General features: G+C 41.9%; 1 protein-coding gene across 5 annotated transcripts in view; it reads left to right on the top strand.

Moving 5' to 3' along the window:
• Positions 1–179: 179 nt before the first annotated feature.
• The window catches only part of ERAP1 (endoplasmic reticulum aminopeptidase 1), a 33,671-nt gene continuing 18,127 nt past the window's right edge, over positions 180–15,723 (top strand). Inside the window, exons 1-8 of one of the 5 annotated variants that reach the window (XM_010993969.3) lie at positions 1,777–2,135; positions 2,996–3,031; positions 7,032–7,553; positions 10,167–10,305; positions 11,388–11,522; positions 14,151–14,271; positions 15,031–15,185; positions 15,500–15,613. In XM_010993969.3, the coding sequence (XP_010992271.2) occupies positions 7,042–7,553; positions 10,167–10,305; positions 11,388–11,522; positions 14,151–14,271; positions 15,031–15,185; positions 15,500–15,613 (1,176 nt within the window). In that variant the 5' untranslated portion in view covers positions 1,777–2,135; positions 2,996–3,031; positions 7,032–7,041. Of the gene's footprint in view, positions 299–1,776; positions 2,136–2,995; positions 3,032–7,027; positions 7,554–10,166; positions 10,306–11,387; positions 11,523–14,150; positions 14,272–15,030; positions 15,186–15,499; positions 15,614–15,723 lie in introns of those variants that run through there. The other 4 variants (XM_010993967.3, XM_010993968.3, XM_031448643.2 and 1 more) reach the window with 4 other exon arrangements.

Here is a 15,723-nt window from a genome sequence, read left to right as displayed (position 1 = left end):
AAAGCCAGAAGTGCCAAGTGAAATGGGGGTGAGGGGAAGGAGGAAATAACAGCTCGCTGAGGACACTGTGAGTCAGTGGGGAAAACATGCGCTCTGGAGTCAAACAGACCAAGCAAGCATTCAGATTTAGGTTTCACTTTTTATTTTCTCTTTGACTTTGAGCAACTTGCCAACCTCTCTTTTCTTTTCTCATCTATACAGCATAATATCTACGTTACATGATTGCTGAAAAGATGAAATTATGTATGCATATACACAAATGCATATGGCCAGCATTTAGCACAGTATCTAACAGTTGGTAAGTAATAAACCGGGGCACCCTTTCTTTCTGTCCACTTCCCTCTAATACCATTTTTAAGCTTGGTAGCTACTAAGTTTTGATCTTACAGACTCTACAAATGGGACTCCTTCAAGTTTAAAGCCCTCACTCTGAGGTCTGCATCCTGCAAATCCTGTTAGAGCTTTGAAACTAGGAGGGAACGCTGCCAAATCCTTGGTCTTGTTGCTTTCTTTATAGTGCACTTGGATTCTGAAAAGGGAATCTTGGCCATTGTAACTGAGTCTAAAGTCTGAGCGAAGGAGGGGCTGGGAGAGAAAAGTCGAGAGTCAGCTTTCTCCTGACATTTTGGCTCCCTTCTGCCCAGGCCTATGTAAAGACATTCCCCTCTTCCTGCCTCCTCACTTGTGATTGATAGCAACCTCCAGTCTGTATGATGCCTTCAGTTCCTTCCCCCCGACCTTCAAGAAATATTTGAAAAGAAACTGAGCTTACTAGATACTGAAGGGAAAACATCATATCCCCAAATAGAAATACGAAAACAAAGAAATGCATGAGTTTACTGGACAAGAAGCTCTCATCTGAGCAAACTGGGATCACTCACTGACACCCAGATGCCTTGGAAGCTACAGCTATCTACTGACACCCCTGCCACACCTGCGAACATGCAGCGATTACCTGGTCCTAAGGCCCTTTCTTGTTGAATTTTAGTGAAAAAACTTTCCTTGATCCCACTTTGATTGGGCCTGGGTACAGGGTGTTAATTTTATATTATAGTATACTTGATGGGAGAGAATATGCAGGACAAAATGTAATATTTTTCAAAAGGAGGCATAAGATTGAGGGGGAAAATTGAGTAGTACTGTTCTAGTGACTTGGAACCCCATATTTTCAAAATGAAGGCAGCAGAGAAGGAAGTGAGAGAGGAAAAAGCCTGAGTAGAGTGAGAAAGTCCCAAAGGGGCCAGGGCAGCATGTGGTGAGCATGAACGCTTGTGTTTCCTTGGCTTGTTACATCATTTCCCTCAACTGTATAAAGATGGGCTCTTTGGACATTTCATCCAGTCTTAATGTTCTAAGGAGAGCATAGAAATAGTCTTTTGATTTGAAAACCCAGGGAGAACGTTTTAATGTGGGGAGCAGTAAATTCTTGGGGTCCAAGAGCCCCTTGGTAGTGGTGAGACAGGTCCGGGCCATCTGTATCCCCTTCCTCCTCTTGGACATCTGACATCTTGTAGCACAACCCCTCTACAACTGAAAGCCCAGAGGCTTCAGCATTTTGCAGAGTTGTTCTGGGTTCCCGTTTCTTTTTGAGGCGGGCCAAGCACCCTCAGCCCATTTGTGGAGGCCAGATGATGGACATGCCTTCAGTCCAAAGAGCTTCGAGCTGGTTCAGGTGTTGGGGAGAAGGGCGCTTCGGACAGCTGAAGTGCCCTCTAAGAGCACCGGCCCTCTCCTAACGCCCCACGCCTCCTCTGCACCAAAGGCTAATTAATGAGGGGGACGGGAGACAAAAAAGCCTTCTGAGACACACTCAGAGAAAATATTCTGCGTCCCAAAAGGGTGCTCCTCCCGCCTGCTCTCCCGTGCTTTGCAACGCCGCTGTTTCTCTTGCGCTCTGTTTTGTGAATTCCCATCTTGTAACAGCGATGTCGGCTCGGCCCCACGGCCCCACTCCCGAGTTTCCCCTTCCCCAGCTCCCGCGTGGGCCTGGGGCTCCTCTGCGCCCGCTGCAGGCTCAGCCCAGCGCCTTTAGCGTCCGCGTGCAACTCCCTGGCTCCACTTTCACTTTCGGTTCCGGGACGGGCGAGGCCGAAGAAGTGGTGGGAGAGCGAACAGGCGCGGGCCCCGAGCCCCAGGTACAGCGAGCCGTTCCCGGTGCGCCCCTCTGGGAGGGGGCTGCGTAGCTGGGGAAGGGCGCGGCCCAGGCATCCTACTTGTGCCGGGGAGGCCCGGGGGCCCGGGACGAGGGGAGGGAAAGGACAACTGGGCTACAACGTGGGGCTGGGGGAGTCATGGGGTCAGGGCCCGAGTCCTCCGGGAGGGCTCCGGGGTTGGCGCTGGCCAGCCCCACTCGTGTTCTTGTCCCTCTTTTTCCACTGGGGGACGGCCAGAGGCGCAGGGCTGATGCTTCCGCTCCGCGCGCTCCTCTGGCCGTGCCATTTCCCGGCAAGCTGGCGAGAGCCTCCCCTCTGCGCTCCGCCTTGTGGCGGGGTTCCTGCCAGCGCCGCATCCACGACTCCTGAGTAGGGCCAAATGGAGGGGCAGGAGGACGGCGGAATGGGGCACCTTGTGGGACAATAGCCTGAGAAATGAACTTGGCTTTGGTTAATCACGGGGGCGGGGGTGTTGTGGGAACGTCCATAAGTGTCCTCAAGATCAATTCTCTCCCTTCTCCTGTACTTGTTGCCAGCAGTTGTCTGTCCTCACTTGGCTCCAGCTCAGCCAGGTTTTATTCAGACGAAGCTTGAGCAAATTAAAAGTTCCTCTCTGGTGCCTTACTCGTCAGGTAGGCCTGCAAGTTAATTTCACGAGGAAAGTGAAGTGCAGGCACTTCCTTACCTTTTTCATGAAGGTTCTTTGTGAAGCCAGGTTCGGAAAGAAATGCTACATTTTCTACTAAATGCCCAGAGTATTTGCTCCCAACTCAGGATGTGCTCAACAACTTAAAAAAAAAAAAAAAACTTAAAAAAATTGACCACTTATTTCTTTTCCCAAGGAGTCGTAATTGTACTGCTGTGTAGCACATTTTCAGGTGAGCCTATATTTAATTCTAATATGTTAAAAATTCTTTGTGTTAAATATTCTAATACGTATAAAAAATAGAATTAGCTTAACATTTTCGTTATTTACTAGCAGTGACAAACTGTTATCAGTACTTGTTAATTTCGTTGTTCAGAACATTTTGGAATAAAGTCCATTACCTCTTACGGATTTCACATTCCATAGTGTCCCAATAAAAGGAAGGATGAGATAGCCCAGGGCCAGTTGCCCCTGACTTTCTTTGTGAGTTGGAAAAGTCAGAATCACCAAAGGCAGTAAGGTTTCTAAAATAGTCTTGAACTCTTTCTGGCTGTGAATTAAAATTAGATACTGTTACTGCTGCACTTTTATCCACAGCATTGATTGCGAAAGATGCTTTAGTAAGATCAGATGCCAGAGGCAGATACTTTTGAAAACTTTAAAGGAGTACAGTCAAGTATGGAAAATTCCTTTAAAATCCTTATCTCTGTGCTCTCTATCTGTGTATATTCAACTGCCTTCTTGATATTTCCCCTTGAATATTTCATAGACATCACAAATTAAACATTAAATGATGAACCTTGGATTTCCTCTCTCCCTTTTAAATTGGTTCCACCTCTGGCCTTCTCCGTTTCAACAAAGGGCACCTGTAACTACTCAGATGTTCATTCTAGAATCCTGACAGCCATCCTGATACATACTGTCCTTTCCCTCACACCTCACTTCAAATCCATCCTAAAAAGAGATGATGAATCCATCAATTTCTCTGTGTCTCCTCTCGCCCTTTCTGTTGACACCACCCCAGTACAAGTCAGTAGCTTATTTTGTCTTGACTACTTTCTAACTGATCTCTTAGCCTTCACTTTTACTTCTTCCCAGTTCTCTATGCTCCACCCAGAAACCAAGGTAATTTTCTTAAGGTGTGAACTGGATCCTAAGATCTCTTAGCTCAAAACAAAACTCAGTGGCTTCTCATTGCCCTTAGAATAGGATCCCAAGTCCTTAACATGCCCGTAGGGCTGTGTGGTGGTCTGGCTCCCGCCCACCTCTCCAGGTGCATCTTTGTGCTGTGTGCTGTGCTTCAGGGTCACTGGCCTGATAAATGACCAGAACTCTCTACTGCCCCTGAGCTGGGAGATGTGCCCGCTGCCCCCTGTCTGGAATGTCTCTCTTTCCTTAACTAACTTGAATTTGTCCTTTATATCTCAGTTAAAAATCTCAGACAGCTCCAGTCTGCCCTGTTACTCTCTTTTACTATGTGTGTTGCTTTTTTTCTTCATAGCTAGTCACGGTTGGTAACTGTGTGTCTGTGTGTGTGTGTGTGTATACACACACACACACACACACACACATATACACTTTTGTAAATTTGTTAAAAATCACCTCACCCTCACTATATGCTCTTTGAGGTCAGGGACCTGTGCTGTCTTGCATTGCTTAGCAAAACCCTCCACACATCATAGGCCCTCAATAAATATCTGTGGAGTGGGTGAGTGGAAATATTTTAGTGTGTTTAATCTTCACAACAATCCTGTGATAGAGGCATTATTCTCATTTTACATATGAAGAACATGAAACTGGGATTAAATAACCTGCCCAAGGTCATGGTAGGGGGCAGAGCAAGAACTCAAAGCCAGGTTTTCTCTTCTGATTGTGAACCTGACATATATATTATTAATACAGCTATAATTATACAGGTATATATTATATTTAATATTGTAATTATATAATTACATATATATATATACATATTCCAACATTTATACTGTCTGTATCACATGTTCCATTTTAGTTTTCTGGCACTGCATTCTCCGTGAGACATAACTGTGTTCTCTTAGGTCTTCTCCTCCCTTGGACTCAACACTGCAAAGCCTCCCAGTGAGGTACCACCACCAACCCCTTCAGCAGCCCGTGGGCCTTGCTGCCAACTCTGAACCAGTTGGAAATTTTAGATCTCCTCTTGGGCTGTTGGAGAACACTTGGGGACTCCCAGTGTCGTCACATATTTGAACCTGCCACCTTCACTGTGCTCTCTACTGTCTTGGGGTGCAGGCCACCCCACTAAGCTACTGCCATAGTACCTGTAGCTGTGAGTTTGGGAAGGGAGCAGGATGGAGAATGAGGGGTGGGAAGTGCACATCAGTTATTACCAGGAAGTAGTGTGCCCCACATAGGGATCAAGGGATATGACCATGGTTTGGCAAGCATTATCTCAGAACATTCCTCAGTCTGGCTCTTCAATAGAACTTCTGGAAAGTGAAAAAGATTCTGATGCTTTGACTTCATCACCATAGGTTCCAATTTAATTGTTTTACCTAGGGATCCAGGCATTAGTCATTTAAAAATGTTCCTAGATGACATTAATATGCAGCCAAAGTTGAGAAACATGAAAGGAGAATCTAGTGTACCACCATCATTTTAATTACCTGAGTTCACCTAATGGGCCACTCCTGGCAAATCAATATAAGAGAGGCAGCTTTGTCTCAGAGAGAGAAGGAAGTATGCTTGGTTCTCTGGGCATGGATGGCCAAATCCCTTAAAATTAACATTCCTTTTGTGTCCCATAGCCTTTAAAATAAAGTGCAAAATATGGTCTGTAGCATGACTCCCATCATGCTTTGAGTACGATCTTGCAATCACTCCCCTCCTTGCCTTGTGAATAATCATTCTCCAAGATTCTCCTGGGGTTCCTATCTATCCACATCAATTGCCTGAACAGCCCTATATGTTCTCCTTTTGTGCTGTAGCTCCTGCTCTGGCTTGTTCCACCTGCAGTGCTTTTGATGCCCTCTGTTCATTTCCAAATCTGACCTGTCTTTCCAACAATGCTCAAATGCTGGTCTTGCATGAGGACATCTCAGCATCACTCTGCAGTCAGAGTCACCATCTCCCTTTGACAATACCATTCCATGCTCTCCCAGCACTCTCTTTTATTATTATTCTTAAAGCAGTTTACACTTTCTCTGTTATGTTTTATTCTTTGTATAAATGTTTTCTGCCCTCTGGATTTTAAGGTTCTTGATTTTGAGATGTGTGTCTTGTGTATTCTTACATCCCACACAGTACTGAGGACTGTGTCAACTCCATCCTGGTGTCAGAGCAGTGAAACTACAGGCTTGTATATAGCAGGCATGCAACACATATTTGTTGGATACATTGTAAGAGAGACTCCAGGTGATAGAGATGATTGTCACAAACTATCATGAAAGTCACCATAAACTCTTTAAGTCATTCCTGTCTAAATAAATATTAAATCAGCTTTTGACAAAGATGCCAATGTTGTTAAGGGTTACTGTTCCGAATACTTCCCCCTCCCCTGCCTTGCTGCTCAACATCTCTGCTTTCTTCCTGTGCTTCCTGTGTTTTAGGAACTCTCTGCTTTGTAAACTTAGTGGGAAGCAAGGTCTGTCTCACTGCAGAAGCTGTGAAGTCCAGATTCTTGCTTTCTCTACCTCCGTCCCGGTGATGTGGATGCCTCACTTCTGCTGAAACAATAAAGTTGCAGGGCCAGTGGAGACCTCGCTTTAGTGGTCGTGGCCGGGGTGTCAGCATCTGATCTCCAGGCAGTCGAGTGGCTTCCTCTGAGGTCCAGTGAGGGCAGGGATTCATCACCTGAGCAGCTATTTCTCTGATGTGGTTTTGGCTACCAATCTTTGCCTGTCATTGAGCCTGGTTTCTCAGATGACCTGACAACTGTGTGACCCATTTAGTGAGCCACTCAGGATTCTCTGCCAGAGCTTGTTCTTGCTTTCAGTAGAGAACCCTGACTGATAGAATTAATACAAATTTTGAAAGCCGAATGATGCTTTTTACTAGGTGTTAATGGTTGTTGCCGACCATAAGCTTCTCTCTTCTATGAATCAGTAACATAGGGAAGGTAATTTTACCTAGTGCTTTTGTTAAGTTGATCTCTGTATCTGTTAATTCTGGATGGATATGTTCTGAAATTATGCTGTCTTGATAATCTTTAAGTGACTCATTTTTTTTTCTTTTATACATTTGTCGCTAGGTAGTTTGAGCAAGATGATAGCTCAGTCCATCAAGTGGCCACTGGCAACCATGTCGCTGTTGCTTCTCTTAACTGTGTCAAATCCATCCTGGTGTCAGAGCAGTGAAACTTCAGCTCCCAAAGCTAGTGATGGGGCTCCATTTCCTTGGAATAAAATGCGACTTCCTGAGCACATCATCCCAGTTCATTACGATCTCATGATCCACGCAAATCTCACCACTCTGACTTTCGAGGGAACCACGGAAATAGAAATCACAGCCAGCAAGCCCACCAGTACCATCATCCTGCATAGTCACCGCCTGCGCATATCGCAGGCCACCCTGAGGAGGGGAGCTGCAGAGGGGCAGTCTGAATTGCCACTGAGAGTCCTGGAATATCCACCTCAAGAGCAAATCGCGCTCCTGGCTCCCGAGCCGCTGGGTGTTGGAGTCCCGTACACCGTTGTCATTGCCTATGCCAGCAGTCTTTCTGAGAGTTTCCATGGGTTTTACAAAAGCACCTACAGGACCAAGGAAGGGAAAGTGAGGTATTATTTTTTTCTCTTTTTCTTTTAAAGTTTAAGTGCTTCCCACACTAAATTGATTATTTCAGGTGGATTGTCTTTTAAAATTCCCTTGATTGTTGAGTTCTTTCTTTGTTTTTACCTTTGTATCTCTTTGTAGAGTTAAAAATGGCTTATGGTCCTTTTTTCCTTTGTTTTCTAGAATCTCATTTTTCATTCTGTTTTAACCAGTTTTCTTTCCTCCAGCTCTATCAGAATAAATACCTATTTGTTTATTTAGATTTCTGCAATATGGTAAACATTTTTAGTTCTCTTGACCTGTGTTTCCTGGGGCTGCTCTAACGAAGTACCATAAACTGGCTTAAAACAATAGAAATTGAATTCTCTCACAGTTCCAGAGAAGTCCAAAATTAAGGTGTCAGCAGGCCTACGTTCTAAGTGAGTGGAGTCCTTCCTTGTCTCTTCCTGGCTTGTGGTGGCCATCAGTCCTTGACACTCCTTGGTTTGCAGCAACATCAGTTTGGTCTCTGCCTCTGTTGTCACATGGCCATTCTCCAAATTTCCCTTCTCTTATAAATAAGGACATCAGTTATATTGGATTGGAGCCCAACCTGAAAGCCTGACTTGAACTGATTACATCAGTAAGACGCTATTTATGAATAAAGTCACACAGGTATTAGGTATTAAGACTTCAGTATATCTTTTTGGAGGACACTGTTCAATCCATAACAGCCTATTAGAGGAAGTATTTTTGTCTCAGTTAAGTTTTTTCAGGATCCTCTCCTGCCTTGCTTTAGTTCTGTTTGTGTGTGTGTATGTATGTATATATATATCTATATATAGATTTTTTTTTTAATTGAAGTATAGTCAGTTTACAGTGTTGTGTCAATTTCTGGCACTCAGCACAATGTTCCAGTCATACATGGGCATACATATATTTGTTTTCACATTCCTTTTCACCATAAGTTACCACAAGATTTTTTTAAATTGAAGTACAGTTACATGTGTCAATTTTTAGTGTACAGCACAAAGTCCCAGTCATGCATATACATACATATATTCATTTTCATTTTCTTTTTCATTAAAGGTTATTACAGGATAATATAGTTCCCTGTGCTATACAGAAGAAACTTATTTTTATATCTATTTTTATATGTAGTAGCTAATATTTGCAAATTTCAAACTCCCAAATTTATCCCTTCCCACCCCCTTTTCCTCAGTAACCATAAACTTGTTTACTGTGTCTTAGAGTCTGTTTCTGTTTTGTAGATGAGTTCATAGTGTCCTTTTTTTTTCTAGATTCCATATATGAGTGATGTCATATGGTATTTTTCTTTCTCTTTCTGGCTTACTTTACTTAGAATGATGATCTCTGGGTCCATCCATGTTGCTGCAAATGGTATTATTTTACTCTTTATTATGGCTGAGTAGTATTCCATTGTATAAATATACCAAACTTTTTTATCCAATCATCAGTCGATGGATGTTTAGGTTGCTTCCATGTCTTGGCTATTGTATATAGTGCTGCTATGAATCTTAGGGTGCACGTATCTTTTTGAATTAGAGGTCCCTCCAGATATATACCCAGGAGTGGGATTGCTGGATCATATAGTAAGTCTACTTTTAGTTCTGTTTTTAAGAAGATAATTTATATTGGAAGATTTTACACTTAATTTTAAAATCAGATTTTATTTGTTAGTAGATTATACTAACTTATTTTTTGATTTCACATTATTTTTTGAGGTAAAAAGAATCAGATACTACCAAAAAGAATTTTTTAAAAAGTAAAATATATCCTCATTAAAGCCCCTAGAAATAACTACTCCTTCTGTTTTAGGGGAACATTCTTCTAGACTTCTCTTGGTAGAGGCCTATACATTATTTTATGTAAATGGAGCTATGTTATATTTTGTGTCACAAGGGAACAAGGGAGTTTTTTTTAAATGTTGAGGAAATGTTTTACACGGATGACTATGGCTGTACATCATTTTAATGACTTTATTAAAATGTGTTTGTACGTTGGTTTATTTGACTGATCCCCCATGGATGGAGATGAGTTTGTTTCCAACTTTTCAGCATCAGCAACATTTTCACAGACATCTTTGTTGATCATTGCTTTAGAATAAATGCTTAGAAGTAAATTTGTGAAGTCAAAGGGTCCACAAACTTTTGATATCCCTTGCCATATTCCTCACCTCTAATGCAGTGTATTGGCAATCATTTTAGAGCCAAAAAGCCAACAGCTATTCCCTGTTAATTTACATTACATTGATTATTAAGGCAGTTGAACAGCCTTGGATATGTTTATTGACCATTTGTAGGTTCTTTTGTGAGTCGCCTATTAATGATCTGTGTCTGCTGTTCCACTTGGCTGCTGGGTACATTCTTACTCATTTTTAAGAGCTCATTATCTGTTTAGGCTATTAACCCTTTGTCAAATACCTTTCAATCAGTTTTCCCTATTTTTTATTTGTCTTTTAGTTTATGATAGCTTTCTTCATATAAAAGATTTTTTTTTTGGTAGTGCGATTGATCAAGCTTATGGTAACTTTAGGAATTAAAAAATGAACCACACCTATATTACAGCAGTCCCTGGTGCTTCATGCTGTATTTTTATTTCCCTTGCCATAATTTTAGGATACTTGCATCAACACAATTTGAACCTACTGCAGCCAGAATGGCCTTTCCCTGCTTTGATGAACCTGCTTTCAAAGCGAGTTTTTCAGTGAAGATCAGAAGGGAACCAAGACACCTCGCCATCTCCAATATGCCATTGGTGAGTCTAAACTCTCGTGTATCTACTCACAAGAAAAATCCATTGATTCGCAGGCATTTCTCTGTTGACAGTTAACATTCAGGTTATCTGTTTTGTTTGTTTTACTGCCTGACAAATAGCCAACTTTTCTTTTTTCATTTACAACCTATGCTTTTGTTTCAAGCAACAATTTAATTGCAGTTATACAAAAAAAATTGTCCCTAAAAACATGCAAAATTGTGGTAAGAGTGACACTGCAGGCCATCACTGTCGATGGGAGGGGAACTGTGTAAGGAATTCAGGTCAGGTTTAAGAGAGAGGACCCTTCCGAAGCATTTTTGCTTTCATTTATTCATGTGATCTTTTATAAGGATTTTAAAGAGAGCGCTTTGTCAAGTAAGGCCATATTTCTGTAATTTGTATATACAATATACCAGTATTAACTATATAATTTGTAACTATGGCATGAGGTTGGGCAGATGGAAAAAGGGGAAAAAAAGGAATCTTTTAAGAATATTATGGTAGTAAAGATAAGTATGACAGATAACCTCCATGCCCTTTAAATAAGTCATTAGCTCCAGTTCCAAAGTAGATGTGGACAGTGTTCCCTCTGATTTTTGAAAGTGGTGAGAAGATGATCTTGCCAAATGAAGGAAACTACTCAGTAAGTGCCAGTATCCTGTGATTCTGGCAGCTTAGAGAAAACATCAGCCAGGCTGTCATTTCACCACTGATGCTTATTACCATCTCCTGAAGCACACGTGTTCTTTGTTCAGAGAAGTTTGCTGTGGATGAGACTTAGGGTGGAACAGGCAAACCCAGAGTCCAGAAGAGTATAGTGTCTCTTCCCTGCACTGACCAGGGAGGCAGTATCTTCAAATGGAGAGACCCAGAGACACAAACCAACCTCCAGCACAGTGTTTCTAGAATGATTTGACCTTAATTACAACCATATATTAGAAAGGGAAAATTTTAAATAATCATACAAATGTTGTGCCATGTACTTTCAAAATGTCTGAGAGTTAGGAAATTTCCCTTTATAAAATATTTTTAATATCTTGGGTAATTGGATTCTTCGGTGATTTTCCTTATTCTGATTTTAGGTTAAATCTGTGACTATTGCTGAAGGACTCATAGAAGACCATTTTGATGTCACTGTGAAGATGAGCACCTACCTGGTGGCCTTCATTGTCTCAGATTTTAAGTCTGTCAGCAAGATGACCAAGAGTGGAGTCAAGGTGAAACTGTGATTGTCACACAGAGTGACCAGCTTGTCCTGGTCTGCCTGGGACTGTCCTGGTTCTAAAATTCGAAATTCCACATCCTGCAAACCCCCTCAGTCTTGGGCAAACCGGTTGGTTGTCATCCTTTTGTCACAGATGCTCATATTTACCATGGGGCTCTAATGACAAAAGCGTGGTGAGGCTTGGTCTGGCCTGGGTCATGGTCCTGCTCCACCACTAACTGGCTTTCTGCTCCCTTTGGCCCTGCTTCCTTTGGAAGTTAGCTTCTACTTCTTTAAAATGTGTAAGTTGAACTGGATCCGACAGTGGTTTCTAAGGTTGCTTCTGTCTATGTAACTTTCTGCAGTTTGGAAGTGAATGTCACTGCCTATCTGAACAGGGGATTTCTAGCCCCGGAAAGGAAGTAAGACAGAGCAGTTGGCTTGGAGTGTTAAATGGCTTTGGGGAAGGTATTTGGGCCAGGGAATGCTGGAGGATTAGAGGAAAAGATAGTTTCAAGGAGCACTTGTCACATGTCTGGGTAGCATGGCGTAGCGAACAACCTACATATCTGTATGCTGTGGATCTGAATGTAAATAAGGTTTTTGGAGAGGAGGGGCAGGTCACTTTATTTGGTAATACCTCATTTATTTGTGCACCAGCAGAATAAGTCACCGAGGCCTGAATAGTTAGTTAGGGTTTCTCCACTGAATTGCCTTCTTTCTATAGGACTGAGGTTGTTTTATCCTTCTGGTGATGCCTCTGCTTACCTGGGGATTTGAAACTGTTGCTTGAGACTTGGATGTAGGGAGCAGTCTCAGTTCAGCAGTGAAAATATCAGCAGAAACACCCAACTGTTGATTTGCTTACTTTTGTGAATCCTTCATGAATGGTTACTTTTATGTGTCTTCCATACTGTGATCCTGTGTTTTATAATAAGAATATATATTTGGTCTTCATCCCTGATTCTGGCACAGAGCTCCTAAAATTCTTAGAATTTCCTAAGTGTGGAGAGCTATGAAGGTGTCTTTTGTTATGTTAATGAACGACAGTTGGAAAACTCCTAGGTAACCTAAAGGTGGGGGCTGGTTGATAGGGAACCAACCATGTGATTGGAGGGTTGGGACTTTTAGTCCCACCCCTGTGACCTCCAGCTGGAGATTGAGTTCAGTTACCAATGGTCAATTATTTAATCAAATAGCCTGTGTAATGATGCCTCTATTCTGTGAGCTTCTGGGTTGGCGAACCAGTGGAGTTGCTGGAAGAGCAGCTTGGTAGGAGAGGGCATGGAAGCTCGGCACCCTGCCCCTGTACCTTGTCCTAATGCATCTCCTCTGTGTGGCTGTTCCTGAGTTAAACTTGTTTTTAAGCTAGTAAGTAAAATGTTGCCCTGAGTTCTGTGAGCCATTCTAGTAAACTAATCAAGCCCAAGGAGAGGGTCTTTGTAACCTCTAATTGATGGCTGCTAAGTCAGAAGCACAAGTGATAACCTGGACTTGTGATTGGTGTCTGAAGTAGGGGTAGGGAACAGCCTTGTAGGACTGAATCCTTAACCAGTGGAATATGATGCTATCTCCAGGTAGTGTCAGAATCAAATTGAATTGTAGAATACCCAGCTGGTGTGGGAGAACAGCTTGATGATGTGAGGAAATCCCCACATACACCCACATTGGAATTGGATCCCCAGATCTCTTTTATGTACCGGTGTTTTTAGTCCTTTTATTTCTTTAAACATATTAAACACACATTTTATATTTGAAGTCTTTGTGTATCTGGTTCTGTAGTTTGTTGTTTCTGCTGGCTCTTGCTCATGATGTCTTATTCCTTTGTGTATGTTGTGAATTGTATCTGTAAACTTATTACCTGAGTTGAAGGGTTAATTGTGTCTATAAACATTTATTACCTGAGTTGAAGGTAGATTCTTCTAGAGAGAATTTGTATTTGTTCCTGTCAGGTGACTGGAAGCATTTACCAGCCTTGGGATTATTGGCTTCAGACTTTTGGACCGCCTGGTTATTGTGAGTTCAGCTGCTAAATGGCTTGAAGGTTTGCCTTTGGCCACAGATTCTGTGAGGAGATTCTCCCATTCTTCCCTATACAGTACCACGGTTTGAATAAGGCATTCTTTTCCTTGCAGTCTCCTTGAGGAAGAGGGTGATTATTTTGATTTTACCCTTACTGGAAGGGCTTGGTCTTTTGGGGTCCAGCTTTATGCAGCAGTACATCTCCTATTAGGCTTCCCACCTTAGGCAGGCTCTGGACTTCGTTTTGAATCCCCTGAGTTCTTCAACACTGTGAAAACCTAAGCTCAAGGCCGTCGATACTGGGCTACTGTTCTTAGGGCAAAAGCCGGCTGTGGTGCTCTGTTGACTTCTCGGGGCCCTACTGTCATTTTACTTTTAGCAACTAAGTCTTCTTTACTCTTTCACTACCTCATGTAAACATTTAAAAAGACATTTGTGCATTTGTTATCCAGCATTTGTTGTGGTTTTCAGAAGGGGAATTAATTGGCAACAGTCAGCATTAATACAATTGTCTTCTTTAATATTGGCAACTGTATCCCACAATATGAAACTGTTAATGCCAGTCTTCTAGAGGAGCCACTATGGCATTTGGGTAACTTTCTTGTGTGTTTCTCTTCAGGTTTCCGTGTATGCTGTTCCAGACAAAATAAATCAGGCAGATTATGCACTGGATGCTGCAGTGACTCTTCTAGAATTTTATGAGGATTATTTCAGCATTCCATATCCCTTACCCAAACAAGGTAGAGATTTCGCACAGATGTTACAAATTGGGCATTTGATAACCCCAGCAGATAACATCCTCCTAACTGGCATCTCGAGTCAGCTCAGCAGCGCCTCAAGTCGTAAAAACCCTGGCAGATGTTAGCCGTCGTGTTGATCCTTCTCACCCGTGATCTCTACAGTAAATTGTAACAATAGTAGAAGCAGATCATGATACAGTTCCAGAGCCACACGGCGTGGGGATACTTTTACCTTCTGACTTTAAAGATGAACACAACTATATTAATGGGCAGATAGCAAAGGACTGAGGCTGCATATTTTTCATTACTGGCACACATTTGTTAGGAACATAGAGTCCTCAGTAAATGTTTTGAATAAGTTCATTGACATAGTATAAGAAAACCTGCATTTCCTTACTTAAATGAGCCCTTAAAACTATTGTGGGTTTGAGTTTTGAGGTGTATGGGAATTTTGGGCATTCAAAGGCCAGTGGATTATTGAGGCAATTGTTAAAATTGTTCAGTCCCCATTCACCTTGTAAGAGAGTTCGAAATGGGAGTCAGAGGTGTGAGACCCAAGCCTGACTTTGTCACACAGCAGCAAAGTAACTCTGAGTCACTGAGCCCTTTCTCTGCATTGTGAAAGAGTCTTCCAGTCTGGAATCCATGATTCTATGTGGGCTAAACTTAGCTTTTCTTTGATCCCTACACCTATTCTGAAAGTGTGTTTGGGCAATGCGTAGCTTAATATTGGTGGTATATTTTTGTTTCCTTCCCAAGATCTTGCTGCTATTCCTGACTTTCAGTTTGGTGCTATGGAAAACTGGGGACTGACAACATACAGGGAATCATCATTACTGTTTGATGCTGAGAAGTCTTCTGCATCAAGTAAGCTTGGCATCACGATGACGGTGTCCCATGAACTTGCCCACCAGGTATATAAGCTCAGTCACACTTTCAAAAAAAGTATAAACTAAATCTATATTGCTTTTCTGCAGTATTGATTTTTACACTGTTTTTTCCCAGAGGAAAAATGATTTCTTAAAAGCATGAGGTACTATGTTTTATAATGCATACTGAAAGGTTTTTCTTTTTGTTTTGAAAAATATTGGTTGTATAAATAACATTCATATACTAACATTACACATATAAAATACATTTCTTTATAAATGTCTTATGTTTATGTCTGTGTAGATAATCTAGTTTCCATAGAAATGTGTGAATAATCTGAGTAAGGTTTTTCTTTCAGTGGTTCGGGAACCTTGTCACTATGGAATGGTGGAATGATCTTTGGCTAAATGAGGGATTTGCCAAGTTTATGGAGTTCGTTTCTGTCAGTGTGACTCATCCAGAACTGAAAGTTGTAAGAAATATTTACTAATTTTTTTACATTTTAGGTTCATCTGTGGTGTTGTTTAATGTAGGGAAAAATCTGTTGATGTTTGATTATAAAATTCTTAAGATTGATAACCT

The sequence above is a fragment of the Camelus dromedarius genome, chromosome 3 (genome assembly GCF_036321535.1).
Source record: "Camelus dromedarius isolate mCamDro1 chromosome 3, mCamDro1.pat, whole genome shotgun sequence".
NCBI classification, from domain to species: domain Eukaryota; kingdom Metazoa; phylum Chordata; class Mammalia; order Artiodactyla; family Camelidae; genus Camelus; species Camelus dromedarius.
Note: the sequence above shows the minus strand (reverse complement) of the source record. Positions and strands in the feature narration are given on the sequence as shown.